General features: G+C 39.7%; 1 protein-coding gene across 1 annotated transcript in view; it reads right to left on the reverse strand.

The window, feature by feature from the left end:
- The window catches only part of RAB27B (RAB27B, member RAS oncogene family), a 142,473-nt gene that overhangs the window by 25,723 nt on the left and 97,973 nt on the right, over nt 1–18,777 (reverse strand). Inside the window, exons 2-3 of the mRNA XM_029579826.1 lie at nt 5,149–5,320; nt 1,069–1,154 (exon numbers count right to left, since the gene is read on the reverse strand). Coding sequence (XP_029435686.1) covers nt 1,069–1,154; nt 5,149–5,301 — 239 coding nt within the window. The 5' untranslated portion in view covers nt 5,302–5,320. The remainder of the gene's footprint in view (nt 1–1,068; nt 1,155–5,148; nt 5,321–18,777) is intronic.

Consider the following 18,777-nt stretch of genomic DNA (forward strand, 5'->3'; position numbering starts at 1 on the left):
GGTTACATGCACTGGCACACGCGAGAATCCCACAACCGCGTAACTTGCTTCTGCTATGGGCTGCGAGTAAGTGGATACATTTTTTAAAAAAGGGTAGTTAGCAGGGTTTTGAGGGTCGGGGTTAATACAGTAAAAGAGAGGCTAGTTAGGTAGGGGGTTTAGGAAGTTGTCTCTTTTAATAAGGCAAACTGGGAGAGAACTGGGAAATAGGCCTAATGCCCAGCACGATCTACTAAAATACCCCCAATTATGCACTCAGAACGGCATTCACACGCACATGCACGTGTCGCTATAAAATCGTGTGCGCATGTAAGCGCAGGTAGCCGATTTTATAAAATGTGCACATAAACACTCACGTTATAAAATTGGTGTGGCCATATGCGTGCATTGGCAAATGCGCGCAAGTGCTTCACTTTGAAAGTTACACCTTAAAATGTGTATAGTTAGCAGCATAGCATAAGTTTTGACTCACGCAGCTAATATCTGCCCGGGCTCAGAGGCTACTACTTAGTCAGATAATTGCATAACCAGATATGTTTTTATCCGGCTAAATGATGAGTGAAGCAAGGGCATCAAGGGAGGAGCGGAGTTAGCCGGATAATGGATAACTCTAGTCATGCTGCAGTCCTATCCCTACAGTTAGGTGGCTAAACCCTTCCATCTGCACTGCTGAATATACAGACTTAGGGCCTGATTTACTAAGGCTTTTCTCCCATTCTATCTCTATGGGAAAAATACTTAGTAAATGAGGCCCTACATTAGGCAGATAGGTTTATCTGGCTAACTAGCCGAGTCAAACAGTGGCTGAATATTACCCTCATTATGTCTGAAAACCAGGATGCTTGTGAAACTACATGTTTAACTCAGCAGTTAGGTACATTGCTGAAAATTTCCTCCTCCATCTTCTCTCTCTCTCTATTCATATTAGTTACCATTGTTACAAAGTATGGAGAATTTTTAACCGCAAACCTCCACTGCTTTACAAAAGTGTATTTGAACATTTCTTGCAAATTAAATTAAATTAAATTTGTGCAAATTAAAGAATTATGTACTATATCTCCATATTACCTTTCTTGTCCTGCTGTGTCCCAGAGCTGTAGATGTACCTTAAATGTTTTTCCTGGGGATCCATTTGCTCCGGTATTATTGTACATCTAAAAGCATTAAAACATATGAAAGCTACTGTTACTTACTAGCTGGCTTTTCTTTAACCCACCAAACTAAATATCAATTTTAACACAAATACTTTACCCCATTCAATCTAGTTCTAAGAGTTGTATGAAAAAAAGCTAGGGAAAAAAAAAAAACCTCTCTACGGGTTCAATTCACTTTTGCTGGTAAGAGAAATATTTCCTGTCAGGCAAATAAAAATATTCTTGCCCTATATTTGGCTGCAATACCCCCACCACTCCTTACACTGGCTTCAAATAAGGCTTTACAGCAAGCTTTAATCACCTAAATTGATCCATGATCTTTCTCCCTATCTCTATACCTTAGTTCACCTGTACCTTACACTCTTTACACACAGTCACATACTCTTCTACATATTTCCCATATAAAACAGGCACATTTTTTGTTTTTGTTCTTTTTCCCTTCTAGCACCTCCACTGTAGAACAAATTACCACCTCCTTAAAAATGCCTCCTCCCTGTTTTCTGATCTAAACACTCACTAATCTGTCATCCTCACGTGTTCACTATGCACAACTTGAACAGATAGCTTAACGCAGTCTTTACTCACAGACAGAAGAGGCTGCTTCTTCAACTCCAAACTTTATTAACAGGTAAAACAATTAACAGAGTTTTATTGTACATAAACTGAAGATAACAACAACCAGGGCAGTCTGGGCCACAGAAATAAAGACAGGTTAAATGAGGATAATTCTGCAGGGCTGGATCAGAATAGCTGCTGATGTACACAGACTGATCAGAATCGACTGAAAACATGATGAAAAATACCCAGGATCTTCTGCTTCACAGTCAGAGATTAATCCTTTAGAATCAGTGGCACTGAATACAGCAAAAGCTGTGAATATGCATGCTGACCACCATCTTACAGTATAACAGAAACCAGGAAAGTATGCAGAACAAAAGCATGAACATCTTCAGTAACAGAAACGCTACTGTGAAAGCAAGACAGCAGTAATCAAACAGAAAAACATCTGTGGAGACAGGACACTCCCAAAGAGTGCACATTCTGATGTCTAATTTGTCTCTTTTGGATCTTCTTTAGGTTTAGTCATTTAATTTGAAGGAAATGCTTATGTTTTTCTCAGTTTGATTAATTACTGGTGTGTACAATTTCTTAACATGCATTAAATGGTTTTAATGTGCATTAAAATGGGTTTGTACTTGTTAAATAATCAAAACAAAACACAACCCATATTAAAACAAAACGAAAAAATGAAATAAAAAATGGAAATGACACAAAAAGAAATTAATTTTTTTTTCTGAGTGCACACCCTTTTGTACTGCACTGTATTTTTCATCTTTTCTAAAGAGCCTGCATAAGGCACCATATAAGAAATGAAATAAATAAATGTATTTCTTGCACAATAGGTATGTCAAAGTTATCCCTTTGCCTTTCTGTTCCCATTAGCTCAATGTATTCTTTCCTACTATAATCGAAAATCAATTGAGAGATGCAAGGAACACAATATCTGTTGAATTTACACTTATTTTATTTATTCTTCAAGTCTGATGTTTTATCATCTAACCTGAAGCATAAGAGAATACTCAAACTCCAAAGGAGCAAAATGATGACAAATAGGTAACACAGGCCTAATTAAATCATTGCTGATCAGTGATCATCTACCACATAAGGGAATAATTTATATGCCAGCAAAAGCCAAAGGCTCAAAGCCATTAAACAGCATACTAACTTTTTTTTTTAAGTGTGCATAATAAAATCAGCATTAGCAAGCAATTCACTAAGCTAAAGATATGCAGAATGTACACCTGACTGAAGATGCACACAAGAAATGAAGACTTTTTACTATGTGCACGCTTGAGTAAATGAACAAAATTGCCTATGCTAACTGACCCCCCCCTCCCATCCCAGACCCTAAAGAAGCTCCTCCAGAAGCAGTCTTCTTTCCCCCACCCTACTCATTTCAGTGAGCTCACACCCTTCTGAAATCAACAAGCCCCCTCCGAGACAGCTGATTCTCTCCCATCCCTACCTTTTCCTCTGGGTAAGGTTAAAACCTTTCTACCTCCTCTGATGCCACAAGGACACGCCAGGGGCCAAATCAACAAGCCTACCCCTCACCCCAATGTCATAAAGGACCTCTTGGGGCCATACAATACCCTCCTATCTCTCCCCTATTGCCATGCCAATTATTAAATGGAACCTTGAGAAATTTTAAACTATTGCCCAGTATCAAACCTGCTGTTTTTCATTTTATAATAATTAAGAAATTAGTATATCATCAATTTTTGGACTATTTGATACAAACAAAGATCTTTCCTCAATTTCAATCAGGATTTCATGCATATCACAGAAGTGAGACCATCTTGCTGGCTTTGGTTGATAATGTTTGGATGCAGGCAAACAAAGGGAGCAACGCTAAACTTATTGGTGTCTGATAGCCTCAATAAATGTAATCATCCTTCGTGAATACAGTAATACAAGCTAAACAGCTCATTATCGCCCATGCCTCGGAACAATAAACACAAAACCTTCAGAAAAAATCTAAAAACCTGGCTTTTTAAACTAGCTTACCAAAAAGAGAAAGGAGAATAGTACTCAAGGGAAAGCAGGTACAAACAATTGAACAACAAACACATAACCAAAATCATTGTGTGTAATTTTAATCAGATTAAGTTTCTTTCTTTTAAAGCTCAGTAAAAGGATGAAAGTACAATGATAAAGGTAATCTAGTAACTAAACTGTGAAAATATGAATCGGAAATGACTCATTACACTTACCAATTTATATCATTTACAAACTATGTTACTGACCCTAAAATGGCACAACGTCTTCATTCGTGAGCCTCATTTTATGTGCCTTACCGTTGTGACGGTTCCCACCAAACGACGGTATAGAAAAATGTTAAATAAATAAATAGATAAATAAATAAATAAATGCCTATTTTGCATGCGTGTGAATGTGCATGTCTGATTTAGCACTGACTTTCACTTGTGCTAAATCATTAGTGATTGGGTTGCTAGTTGGTGTGCACAGTAAAAGGTGACTTTTAAAAGCCCGGTGGACGCCAAAATTGGGGGGGGGTGCGCACCTGTAGGGCTTACACATGGTTGCATATTTTAAAAGCATGCACGCCTATCTCCTGCTGTGTGTACATCTCACTCAGAATTAAAAAGGGGGATGGTTTGGGCAGGGGCGTTCCGAGGCAGGGCCAAGAGATGTGCGCGCAAATACTTATGCACCTGGGTGTGCGCCCAGGTCCAGTACCATGTAAGTTTATTTCTGCTACGGAGGAGATGCACAGCCTTTTCTGACGGGTTTAAAGGGTCTGGGGTAACTGTGGGGAGGGGAGGCTATTAAACCATCGGGTTTTCGAGGACCTAACTCTCGACTGGGCAAAATGGTGAAACTGATAATGGTGTGGACGTGCACAGATTATAAAATACCCTGACCTATGTGGTAGAAACCTGATTTACACAGCTAGGTATGCGTACACTTAAAATTGCGTGCACATGTGCACATGACCAGGCTATTTTAGAACATGCGTGCATATGTGCACACAAGTCATAAAATGGCCGTGTCCCTGTGAGCCTGAGCGCTTGTTTGAAAGTTACCATCTAAATGATTTGGCCCCATTTGTCATATTAGGTTGGGTGACTCAGTTTTTTGCATGTTTGAAATTCTCTGATCTGGCTGGTCGAGCAAGAATTAAAATGGGTCAAGTATGTACTATATTTAGAGCGTGATATTTCCATGCAGAGATGAAGACAAGTTTAAATATTTTTGGTTGGCAAGTATCAAATATACAGAGTTATTTTAAATGCCATAATAGGACATCTTTTATGACTTATCTTTTATGGTGAATGAAGCCCACCTAAGTGGGCGATATAAACTTACTATTAAAATTTGTATTATTTATAAATCACACTCTAACCCTGCTGGAAAACTATAAGGCAATTCTCTCTAAACAAAAAAAATGCTTGAGGAAATGGTGACTTACCACTCGTTTTTCCCTAAAATCTATTCCCACAGTTGTGATGAATTTGGGGTTGAATTTCTTGTCCGTGTATCTATAGAGGAACGTGGTCTTTCCAACTCCAGAGTCCCCAAGGGCAAGGAGTTTGATCAAATAGTCATAGTCCCCATCAGTCATAGTGCTGATCTTGGTGTACCTGCATTAAAAGAAATGAACAACATGAGAACAATGAGCTTAAATCTTCATTCATAGATGAGCAATTTATTTTGAATGTTATGGATACTATTTGGTCCTGGATGTTGGCTCTAAGACATGGATGGTTTATGTCACCAATTCGGTGACTGAGTACCTACTTTCAAACTTAGGGATGACCAATTTTCACTAGCCTGAGTGACTACTAGCCATTTTCTAAAATTTGAAGGACACACCAAACTCCAGGATCAGAAGGACTGTGTCAGTTAACAAAAAACAAACACATCCAACATACTTATAATTATAGCACTGTTTATGTTCAGTAGTGCTAACAACTCAATGATAAGAATTCAAGAAGAAAAGGTCCCTGCCCTAAGACACTAAGACAAAGTGCTCAATACTAACAGCATATACACAGAAAATGGTTTTAAAACTTTTGTTGTTTTCTTATTAATTTATTAGCTGTTCCATCTTTTTTCTCATTTCTCTTTTATTTATGGCGTATTAGTTTTCTCTTTTCTCCTTAATTTCACTGATCCACAATTTGTTCATATTTACCCATTTTATTTTATACAGTTACATCTATAATCACACACACACAGCTACCAGTCCCATATCCAGCAGACAACGCAGGCCACACATAAAACCTCAGTTTCCTCATTCTCCCCTTCCTCCTGCCTTTTTCCTGGGTTTCCCTCCCTTCATTTCTTTCCCACTGTATAAAGTATTGTGAGTGCCATGTTAGTCCATCTGGACCCAAAGATCAACAAATAAGCTGTAGATAATACCTTTATATTGGGTTAACAATTCACTGTCACAAGCTTTTGAAGGCTATGCCTCCTCCTTTAATTCAGAACAACACATTGAAAGATAGCAGATAAAGACCAAAATGGTCTGCCCAGCAAGCTTTTGGCTAGTAGCAACTGCCACTGTGTAAGCTTTCCCCAAGTCTTCTGTTAAGGGTAGTTAGGCCTGAAATTGCCTGAACACAAATAATTTACAGGTCGCATTACAAGGGGAAGGTGGTGGTGGTGTCAGTTTTCAAACCTATAAAGCATGGCTTCCCAAATTAGTTCTGTTTACCTCACAGTCAATCAAATGAGATACATTTGCATAGGATGGTGACACAATATACGTAGTTTCATCTTATACACAGATGGGGCAATTTTCAAATAGTCTGTGTAGCTGTAAAGTACACAGGTGCTTTTAGCATTCAAACTTTACACTAATGGTCATAGAGAAATTACCTGCATGGCTTCTCTTTGAAAATTAGCATAAGGTACGTGCACGAATGCCCAAATTTTAAAAGCCCGGCGAGCTTAAGATTGGGGGGGAGGGGGGGACCGAAGTGCCGGGCCGGGACAACGCCATTAGCCACTGTCCCAGGGAAGCACGTGCTGGCAGCCAGCCGGCATGCAGAGTCTACAGCTGCTCCAAAGGAGCAGTAAGGTAAAAAATAAAAAGAAATCCAATAGGTAGGGGGTAGATGTTGGGGAGGAGAGGGGAAAAGGTAGGAAGGTTATATAGGGGTATAGGAAAGGTCCTTCTCAGTCCGCTAGGCTTTGCTTTTTAAAATCCTCCCCCTCCGCCCCCCCCCCCCGAGCATGTGAGTCACAGGCTGCCTGCACACATGTGTGCGCGGATATCGTATTTTATAACATGCTCGCGGCGACACGGGCATGTTATTAAATTTTATATTATATTGTATTATTTCATAATTGTTCTCTTCCTGTAGATATTCTGAAAACTCAAACAGGACTGTAAAGTGAAAGGATGAGGCATAACAGAGGTGCCTGACTGTACGACTTATATGAGTCCATGACAGCTACTGGGAGAGGACAATGATGTCCCTATTGAGTTCTTTTGCGCATGTCTGAATGTGTTTGACTATTTTAATTTTGAATATCTTACGTTCCTGGGTAGTTTTATGATCATAAAGTCAGTGATGCAGTACAAAGCAAGTTAGGTAAATATTTTAAGTCAGGATTAGTCTGTGTAGGGCCCTGAATGGTAAAATTCAATGGTAAATCATTTTTAGACATAAATAGAGTCTATCCTGTTCCATTAAGAAAGATCTGAAAAAAATACATTAAATATATTCAAAGAGAATTCAAAATAAATGTATGCAACAAAGAGAGACATATAGAACCAAGTCATTTTTCTTCAATCAGTAAGGAAGAGATTCAGCTAATTACTTTTTTTGAAAAATAAAGATATACAATTTTTTATTGTTCTACAAACTTATTGATTTGTAAGTTTTCTCATCTCAAGGAAAGCTATGAGCAAGCTTAATATGATTCAAACCTCCCAGAAAAAGCAATGAGTGTAAGGTGACAATACCACCTCTGCTCAGTAGATGGTAGTGAAACTCCTTATATTAAATACAGAAAAAGAAAATTCTGCCTAAATGCCATATATGTATTGTATTAAGAAAAGCAGTTTGGAAAAGGAGGAGAAGGGACCAAGTTTTTTTTGCCAATAGATAAAGCTAATTTTAATTAAACGGGAGAGAAAAATATCCCTAATAGAACTGCATGAACTCTCTTTCCTATGAGAGTGCAGAAATCTCTTAAAAATGGAGAGAGGATATTAACCCTTGTCATGTTGACCTTACAGAATAAAGGTTAACAAAGCAGTATCTCATCCTTTTATTGTGCTCTGACAACAACCCAGAGGCAAATTCCTGAACTGAATGGGAAGAGATGAACATTCAAATGGAATGCACATTACAAAAGAAGAATTTTCCCCAAACTTTAAAATATTTTAGAATGTTCTTGAGTCATCCAGTACTGTAAGGGCCACTGGAATCAACTGCTTCACTTATGAGAATGGACAACACCAAAATAGGAGAAGAGTGTGAGTTTGTGACACCATCCTGGTCGACTTGATATTGATGACACTTCTATAAGACAAGCATTCAAGACTGCTCAGGTCCCTTCCTCAGGCACTTTGAGGGACTTGACTAGTTCCAATAGTGTATGTCTTGAAAGTTTCATTAATCCTAAAATGATATCAGCCCCACCCAGCTATCTTCTTGTTTCCTTTGTAACAAATATTAGTTTGTGTGTGTGTGTATGTGTGGTGGGGGGGCTTACATAGCACCACTAATGGAATACATGTTCAAAAACAAATACCTGCTCCTCTGGCGCTAGCCAGAGGAGCAGGTTCAGGCAGCCGTGGCTTCAGAACACGGAGCATGATAACCAGCGTCTCCAGCGCCGCAGTCCACGACCATTTGAACAGCCACAGCAATAATTGCCACAGTGTTTATGCAGTCTCTCTTGTCAAAGCAAAGCCCGTGAAGAAGGAGCACAAGCTCCGAAACGCCTTGGTGTCGGCAGCACAAGATTGACTACACACACGCAAGTATAATACAAGTGGTGGCTTGAATATCTAGAAAACATTTTGCAGAGCACGCAAACCCGTGGACACAACCATAAATTTAAAACCTGCATTGAGGTGCCTAATGATTTAGAAGCCATTTAAGGCTCACACACACGATAGCTAAACTTCACAGGTTGGCATCGTATGAAGGCACGCTCAATCCACATCCTCCATACATAACAAGTTGTATAATTTTTCAAAAACAAATACATGCATAAAATGCCATTTTACATGCCTTTGAAAATTGCATCAGAGGCTATAAGCATAAAGCTCGCACAGAAACAATTTCCTACAAGCATTTATGCACATTTGAAAGAGGCATTCCTGGAGTGGGGTTAGGATGATGAAACCACTGGTGCATGTATTTTCAAAAATAAAAAATATGAGTGTAAAGGACTGTTGCTTGGTTTTCTCACAAATTGACAGAGCAGAGGAAATTGCTCTGCAGGGCTGAAAGATGGTGGAGGAAATATTATGATGAGGATCTAAGATCAGCCTATCAGGAATTACTGTATGACTACAGAGTAGCCTGTCATAAAGCAAAGTGTGACTATTATTCCAAATTGCTTGCTACATCAATTAATACTCCTTGGAATTATTTTACTTAGTAAAAAAAAGTTGACAAAGCTATTAGTAGTGGATCAGAAAATCCACAATTGTGATACTTTTGCTGATGTTCTTCATGTCAAAAATGTTACAATCAGGAAACAGCTTGGGTTTTTTTCCTGTAGCAAATAACATGCCAATCTTACCAGAAAAAATAGATAGGTAGTTGGAATTTTGCTCTCTTACATTGAAAGAAATTACCTCTATGATAGCTAATTTAAAAAGGTCATCATTGCCTCTTGCCCCATGCCTTTTACCTTCATTAGGAACATGAAGGAAGTTTCCCTTATTATAGAATCCTTTTTTGGCGAATAGTGATGATCCCAAAGGGCCATAAAATATTTTCTTTCCGGGGGCTAGCTCTTCTGTTTTCCCCCTAACTCTTATTTCTCTCAGGGGGGGGGGGGGAGAATTATTTCTGTAGGGATGAAGAAAACCTTCATTGTTCAAGTGTGTGGTACCCTTGCTCTTCGGGACAAGAACATGGACAAAACAGGCAGGACTCAATGGAAGGGTGTTCAAAAAATATTTACTGATATTGATTGTAGAAAAATCAATAAAGTGAATAAATAAAATATATAAATCTATTTATTTTATTGAATTTCTACACCATTTATAAATCTAAACAGTTTACATTTTTTCACATATATAATTACTTTACACAAAGATCAAAAAGTACACATAAAAACAATATTAAAGTTACAATAAAAATTAATCTAATAATTCAAATTAAAAACAAACAAGTTAACATTCATTCTCAAATATCAGTATATTCTTAACTTTTTGTTCATCTCTAGAAAGGTCTGTCATGTTCCATATTGTCTACTCCTTTCTCAATCTGCCAAATAAGATTCTAATCTTTAAATGCATCTCTGAAGAGCCAGGTCTTTAATGACCTCTTAAATGCTCTAAGGTCCCCCATTAAACGAAGCTCATCTGGCATATAATTCCAGATTGGTGGGCCTGCCACTGATATAGCCCTATCACACATTTCCCTTAGATGAATTGCTTAACAGAGGGGGCTATCTTTTATTTATTGATCGTAAATCTCTTAGATCGTAAATTGTGTATATAAATGTATGCTCGTCCACAGCCAGACATTGTCTAGGTTCTACACAATTTTATGTATTATAACTTTATAGCACATTCTACTGGTAACCAATGAAGGTAAAAAAGAGGAGGCGTAATACGATCATATCTTCTGGCTCCAGTTAACACCCTCGCAGCAGAGCTCTGGAGCAACTGTAAAGATCTAATTATATACAATGGTAAAGGTCTAATAAATATATATCAGATTCCTTCTCTTTAACGTGGTACAAATTTAAATTATGTATTACTCTGTTGAAGTGTCCCATAATGCTGAAACTTAGAACTTGAGATTCATCCATGATGTGGGATGAATATTTGTCCCAAGGGGCTGGGGCATCTTAACCAGGACAGATGTCCCTTTCCCCACAGTAGATGATTTCCAGAAGGGAACTCCTGATCTTCACCTGCCTATATCCAGTGTCTCAGGGTAGAAACTCCAATTGGGGCTCTCCGGATGGTGGTCTTCTCCAAACTCCTCTTTGAAAGAATAGCTTGTGATCCTCCTGAAAGAAGGGCCAGCTCTGGAACAGAAATTATAGTCCTGACCTGGGCAAGGAAGGGGGCAGTAAAAATACTTCCTTCCCAAAGTTGGAAACTCAATCTATGAAATTACTTAACCTAATTAACAGGTCTCTGTAATCTCATCTTGTAGGGGCAAAGAGATATACACTCTAAATCCCTCTTCCCTCCAGTCTATCATCAAGACTGGCAGGGCAGTGTCTCTCCCTTCCTTTGTTTAACGGAGGGCTAACTGTGGAGAGCACATGTCTTTCCTCTCTGAAATCAACACTACACTGTCTTCTAGTCAAATGGTCTAGCACCCCCTTACTGCAGGACTGCCTATTCCTGCAAGTCTCTGGGGGAGGAGCAGATTTCAATGGCATAGCCTGTAATATAGATGACTAAAACATAAGTGCTGGGAACTAGGGCCATCTAGTTGAGGCCTCAGTCTCTACAATTAATATTAGGAATTTGTATATCTAACCAATTGAAAGAGGCATCAGTTACAACAGTCCAGGAGGACGACAATATATCACTTAGACCTAGACATCATTTTGCTATAAATTTTGCATGAATAGTGCCAGAGATTAAAAAAAAGGGGGTGTAGTTAGGGTAATTTTTGAGATACCACACCCACAATAATTTCACATTGGAAGCTGCGAAGTCCCCAGGCAGGCATTTTGGGGGAGGGGGGAGGGGGGAGAGAGTCTCTTTATACGCTCTCAAGCTAGGTCGAGAGTACATTGTACAAATCTCATCTTTATGTACCTTTCCTCACTCAAAATCTTCACTGATGTGTTCTGTGTTGTTCGTATCTCTAATTCTACATGTAAAACTGCTCCTCAAAGCCTAGATCCCCACCAAAACCTCACCTTGCATTACTAGTTGACCCTCCTACAGTGGTATAACTAGTTTACTTATATATGTGACACTCCAGAGGCTCTCTCTCTCTCTATTCCACTCCCTCCCCCGCCCCCCCTTCTGCCCGAAACGGGATTTGCGATATATATCCTATGTAATACTCATATCCAAAGGAACGCTACAAGCCCCTCCAACCAAAGCCACACGACTCATCGCATCCAGGGACCGAGCATTTTCGACAGCAGGCCCAGCCATCTGGAACAACCTCCCTGCAGAACTTAGGCTGGAACCTTGCCTGCTAACTTTTAAGAAAAAACTCAAAACGTGGCTGTTCCGCCAAGCCTTCCCAGAACCCTGGGATACACATTAGGCGTTATCTACCCATGATTAATGGATCCTCCCCTCCTCTGAATACCTTGACAGCATGGATACCGACTCTAACATGTGGACTATCTCTAGTCTGGACTACCTCTAGTCCGGAATTTGTTTCTCTCCCTTTAACTTAACTTTATATTTCTCTTCTAGCTTCCTAAGCTTCCAAGTTCACAGTCCTCGTTGTAATGTAACTTTGTTTTTTTTCTTCCTTTATCTAGTTATTTTACCCCTGTTCGATGTAAACCGTCCTGATATGGTATTTAACCATGAAGGTCGGTATAGAAAAATGTTAAATAAATAAATAAATAAATATTTAGCGCAAATCCTGGTTCGGGCATATCGCACAGCATAATGCTAGGAAAAACGGTGTAGTTATTTCCGGCGTTAAAACCTGTGATAACGAGCATTACACTATCGCATGCAACGTTAAACACCCCTCATTTTCATAACCTCTGCCGAAACTTCTCTCTTTTGACTAAATTTTTTGAATTAGCATATGCATCTCGCAATGTGTTATTTATCGCATGAATTATGGTGCTACCGCGGGCATTAGGGCCCTAATGCCAGAGATAAGGCCCTAACGCGATTTGATGAATGACCCTCTCTGTGATGTATCAAACTATTGACCCGTATCTAACTTGCCTACACTGGCTAAGATGTTGGAGAACAGTGTTTTGATACAGTAAGAATTTTTTACTAGATCGTGACATATTTGACAAAAAACAATTTGTTTTAAAAAAAGAACACAATACAGAATTATTACTGTTGTCTCTCCCAGACACATTGCTTTGCAGTCTGGAGCATAGTAGGGCTAGAATTCTTATTCAATTTGATGTTTCTAATGCATTTTATACTGGCAGACATGATATTATCTCACGTTTGGAAAATACTGGGATCTCTGGGATGGTATTGCATTGGTTTTATTCTTTTTTACATGGTAGAAGACTGCGTTCAAATAGATGAGTAGTTCTAGTCTTGGTAAAACTGTCTTCAGGTGTCCCTCGGGGCTCAACACTATATTCCATCATTTTTAATTTTATCTTTTCCCATTAGAGTCAATCCTTAAAGCCTTGGAATTGACCTATTTTATATATACTGACGATATACAATCGTATATAGTATTTTTTCTGAGAATTTTTTCAGAAATGTATGCTTGGTTATTGCGTAATGTGCTGTCTGAATATATTGAAAACTTGGTTGTTCTAGGTAAATAAGGGTCCTCCTACCAATAACTTGGCTTCGGTTAGCTTTGAAGAAATCTCTCTATCAAATAAATTGAGGTAAGTTTGGGAGTTCTTTTAGATTCGCAGTTGACTTTACAACCAGATGCTTGTCAAATGCTACCTCACCCTTGCCCCCAGCGCCATCCACGAGGCGTCCAAGCCAGGAACGGAGCTCCTCTTCTTCCGGCTCCTCTTCGGCCAATCCGCAGCCTCGGAACAGCTGACGTCGCAGCCAATCGGGGACAGCCCGACGGCCCTTTAAATCTTAGCAGCTCACAGGCGTCGCGCGCCTAAGGAGCACAACAAAGGAGCAGGCCCCTTTGTGTGTCCCTTAGTGCAGCACCTTAGGAAAGACGCCAGCTCTCAAACCAAATACATCCACCTTTTGCACGCTCTTTTCCCCCTACCCCTCCCGCCCCGTAACTAGCAATAACCAGGGAACCACTGCTCTCTTTCTTTAGCCCTAATCAAACCTCACTTCTTATCGCAAGATCCAACTATGACAACTATGACCACTTATGCTATTCCTATCATCCATAATATCAGAAGAACCACAGTAATCAAACACACTTCGCCTTCCGTCCAACAAAGGCTCATTCCCATCATGACCTCACCACTAAACCAACTACTAGGCCTCACAATACTCTCGCTAACTCTCCTCAACGCACAATCCCTCTCAAAGAAAACTCATCTTCTCTACGATTACCTCATGGATGAACAACCGGATGAATGTGCTATCACCGAAACGTGGCTAAGACCAGAATACACTGCGCTAATTAACCAACTTCCAATACAGTCTTATGATATATTCTCTATCCCCAGACCTACAAAGAAAAGAGGTGGCGGTCTACTATTAGCAGCAAAAAAAAAATCTAGGTCTGAACTTTCAGCTTACTAAAACTCCATCCCCACTAGAGCTCGCAGTTTTTAAGTCCTCCCAACTTCAATTAGGCCTTGTTTACGCGACCCCAGGTTGCCTTGAAACTGACCCTTCTCCATTAATTGAACTCATAGCTAATCATATCAACAGGACACACCGGCCATACTCCTGGGAGACTTCAACCTCCATGTAGATGCTACCTCCCGCTCAGCCAGCTGCGATTCTCTCCTCAACACGCTAGGCTTCATGGGCTTCAAGCAAATCATCAAGGAACCCACACTTAAAGCGGGGCACACGTTGGACTTAATTTTCATAAATCTATCTATCCCATGGTCAGATCACAAGCTGATCTCCACCTCCTTGAAATACAACCAACCCACCCCCTCACCGATCCAAAAAACCACAGTCCAATTCAGGAAACTATGCCACAAAGATACCCTCACCATTCACCTGGCTCCTGAATTAGAACATCTCGATGTTTCAGACGCAATCTCAGCCTCATCCTCGTGGTCTAAAATCACCAAAAAAGTGGCAGATATAACCTGCCCGTTAACCACCAAGGTACTTCAATCAAACAAGGACAGCAGGAAACCTTGGTATATGCCTGATCTAAAAACTGTTAAGCGAGTACTCAGAAAGAAAGAACAAACTTGGCGAAGAACCCCCTCATCCGCTAACCTACAGGCATACAAATCCTATATGCACCAATACAGGATCTCCATCCTCCGAGCAAAGAGAAACTTCTATTCACAAAAAATTCATCACTTCATTTTCGATCCAAAAGCACTATTTTCCCTGGTCTCCTCACTCACCAAACCGGCCTCCACACCCATCCCAGAAGACCAAGCCGCAAGCAAAGTCGAAGAACTGGCCATATACTTCAAGAACAAAATCACAAATCTCATGACCTCCCAGACGGATAACCTGGACCCCAGCCCACGATACACTACCTTGGTGTCTTCACCATGGACCACTATCCTGGAAACCTTTGATCCCACCTCATCACTAGAAATCAAAAATGTGCTTAAGAAGATAAAACCCGCATCTCACCCAATGGACGCAATACCCACAAATCTTCTCATCACCATCCCAGAAGTCATCAGTAAACCTATTGCAGAGATCATCAACTGCTCTTTATCTCAAGGTACAGTCCCTGACCAGTTCAAACTTGCCATCCTCAAACCACTGCTGAAAAAACCTAATCTATCTCCGGACGACCCTGCCAATTTCCGCCCCATTGCAAACCTACCGCTTATTTCCAAAATTTTGGAAAAAATAGTAAATAAGCAACTCTCAGAATTCCTGGAAAACAACAATCTGCTCTCCCCATCGCAATACGGCTTCCGTAAAGCCCGAAATACAGAATCTCTACTGATCTCACTAACTGACTCCACCCTTCTGGCTCTCCACAATAAACAACCATGCCTGCTCATTCTCTTAGACCTATCGGCAGCATTTGATATGGTGAACCACACCATTCTCATCGACCAACTATCAGACATCGGCATCAAAGGCATCGCTCTCAACTGGTTCAAGTCATTCCTTCAAAATAGATACTACAAGGTCAAAATCAACAACAGCGAATCACACCCTGTCAACACCACCCTGGGAGTCCCACAAGGTTCATCACTATCTCCAACACTATTCAACATATACATGTTACCGCTTTGCCAACTCCTCACAAAACTAAACCTAATTCATTACATATACGCAGACGATGTTCAGATTTTACTACCAATCACTGAATCCCTCGTCAAAACCTTGGAATACTGGAACTCCTGCCTTCAATCCATAAACAACCTCTTAAAAGCACTTCACCTGATCCTGAATAACAAGAAGACGGAGATCCTCCTCATCACACAAGATGGAAATTTCCCATTGTCTAACATATACCCAGCCAACCAACCAGGCTTTACCTCTCAAGTCAGAAACCTTGGAGTAATCATGGACAGCCAGCTGAACTGCAAAAGTTTCATTAACAACATCACCAAGGACTGCTTTTTTTAAACTCCAAGTCTTAAAACGCCTGAGACCACTCCTCCACTTCCAGGACTTTCGAACAGTTCTCCAATCCATCATATTCTCAAAATTAGACTATTGCAATTCTCTACTCTTCGGCCTCCCAGCTAACTACACCAAACCACTACAGATGCTTCAAAATGCCTCAGCAAGGATTCTGACAAAGACTAACAAAAGAGACCACATAACACCCATCTTGCGGAACCTTCACTGGCTCCCAATTAAATACAGAATCTCTTACAAGATTCTAACGATCATCCATAAAGCTATCCACAATATTTCACCTCTGGATCTTAAGTTCCCATTTCAACAGCACATGCCCTCCAGACCAGTGAGATCAGCGTACAGAAACACCCTGTCGGCCCACCCCATCAAATCCACATTAAGGAAGAGAGCCCTCTCCACGACGGGACCTTTGCAATGGAACTCCCTCCCCCCCAGAGCTTAGACTCGAACAATGCCCAAACATCTTTAAGAAAAGATTAAAGACATGGCTGTTTGGTGAAGCTTTTGCCCAACTCTGTTGAACATTACGGCTCAGATTAGGCAACTTTACGGTTCAGATTAGGCAACGTTGTTGAACTACATCACAAGAAAGCAGCTTTGAGGAGAGATATTCCATCACTTGTTCCTCAGTTGTATTACTCGTACCAAGTTATCTAATTGTTTTTCCCCGTTTTGCTTGGCTCCAAGTCTTGATCCCCCTGTTCAATGTAATGCATCCTTGTGCAAAGTTTATTGTTCAAATGTAAACCGAGGTGATTTGTAACTTGTTTACAAGAATATCGGTATAGAAAAATGCCAAATAAATAAATAAATAAAGGTAGCGTTTTACAAATTAAAAAGGCTAAAACCATTAAAATTCTTATTGCCAGGGAAAATGTTTAGGACTGGCTTCCAGTTAAATGAAGATCCAAGTTTAAAATGCTAGTTGTAACTCATAAACTAATGAATGTTAAAAATCTTGTTTGGTTAGAAATAAAATTCATTGATACACTCTTGCTCACTCTTTATGTTCAGCAGGCCAAAGGTTGCTTCAGATGCCTGCTAATCGAGAGCATAAATAGCAGCAAACATGTGTTAGGGCATTCTCTTATGTATCACCAGCTTTGTGGAATTTATTGCCAGAGTGGCTCAGGGAAAATAGTGATATAAAAGGTGTTCAGGAAGAACGCTAAGGTTATTCTTTTTCAAGAAGCATTTGGATAATGGCTATTGTTTGTTTTGTTATTGTCTGTTTTTATAGATTGTATGATTTTGTGTTTCCTTGTTTGTTATTGTTTTTATGATGTTTTATTTTAAAGATTTAATGTTTGATTCATATATGATCCACACTGATTACTTTTTGCTTGGAAGATGTGGAATATAAAATTGTTAAATAAACAAACAAATACATGTGCAAACATTTGCATCTGTTCTCATTCAGGTGTAAATGTGTGATTAAATGCTGCTTAAGCGTTTTCATATAAATCTGCTTTGAAAATAATGCTCTAACCTACATTATAAAATTGGTCTCTTTCTACAGTACTAGTAGACATATAAAGTATTATGCAGATGAATTTGTAACAGTTTTTTTATGGAGCTTACAGTTCATTCAAGAGATATATACAGGATGAATAAAAGTTGGTAGGGAAATGTATTTATTATAGAAACCATGGTTAAAATCAACAAGGTTATGGACATGGAGAACCAGGGATTAAGATTTAATGCAGTCCCAAAAAGGTGGATCTTTTGGCTGGATTTCAATATGAATAGAGAAGGAACAGAATGCACCAATTCAGGAAGTCTATTACAGGCATATGGCACAGCAAGATAGAAAGCACAGAGCAGGGAGTTGACAATGGTGGAGAAGGGCACAGATAAAAGCAACTTGCACAAGGAAGTTTTGCAAGGAAAGCTTTAGTGATACATAAGAGGAGAGATAATTAAGAGCTATACAGTGAATGTATTTATAGGTGAATAAGAGAAATGAACTGAATGCGAAATCAGATGGAGAGCAATATAGAGACTTGAGAAGAGTGGTAACATGGTTGTAGTGACAGAGGATAAGTCATATAGCTGAATTCTGAAGAGACCATAGTGAAGAAAGATGGTTCAGTAGGAGACCTATGTGTTGTTGGTAGCAGTAGTCTAAGTGGGAAATGATGTTAAAGATTTTGGCAATTTGTTTAGGAAAAGGGACTTAATAGCATCAGTTCAAAACTAAGGGACACAAATTAACAATTCCAGAAAAGGACCCCTAGAGCAGAAGAGGTGGGAATCTATCTCAGAAGATCCAGACATGAAACACAGAAACATAGAAATGATGGCAGAAAAGGACAAAATGACCTACCCAGTCTGTCCAGCCAGCTCATGCCAGTATCTGCTGCACTGTGCAGGTTAGCCCCATGCTTATCAGTTTCCCAGGCCATAAAAGTCAAGGCCCTTGGATGCTGTTTAAATCCAATTTCCCTTAACCATTGCCATGAAAGCAAAGAGCAATGTTGGAGTTGCATCAAACATTATCAGGCATAGTGATTAAGG

Source organism: Rhinatrema bivittatum, chromosome 1 (assembly GCF_901001135.1).
Source record: "Rhinatrema bivittatum chromosome 1, aRhiBiv1.1, whole genome shotgun sequence".
Lineage (NCBI taxonomy): Eukaryota > Metazoa > Chordata > Amphibia > Gymnophiona > Rhinatrematidae > Rhinatrema > Rhinatrema bivittatum.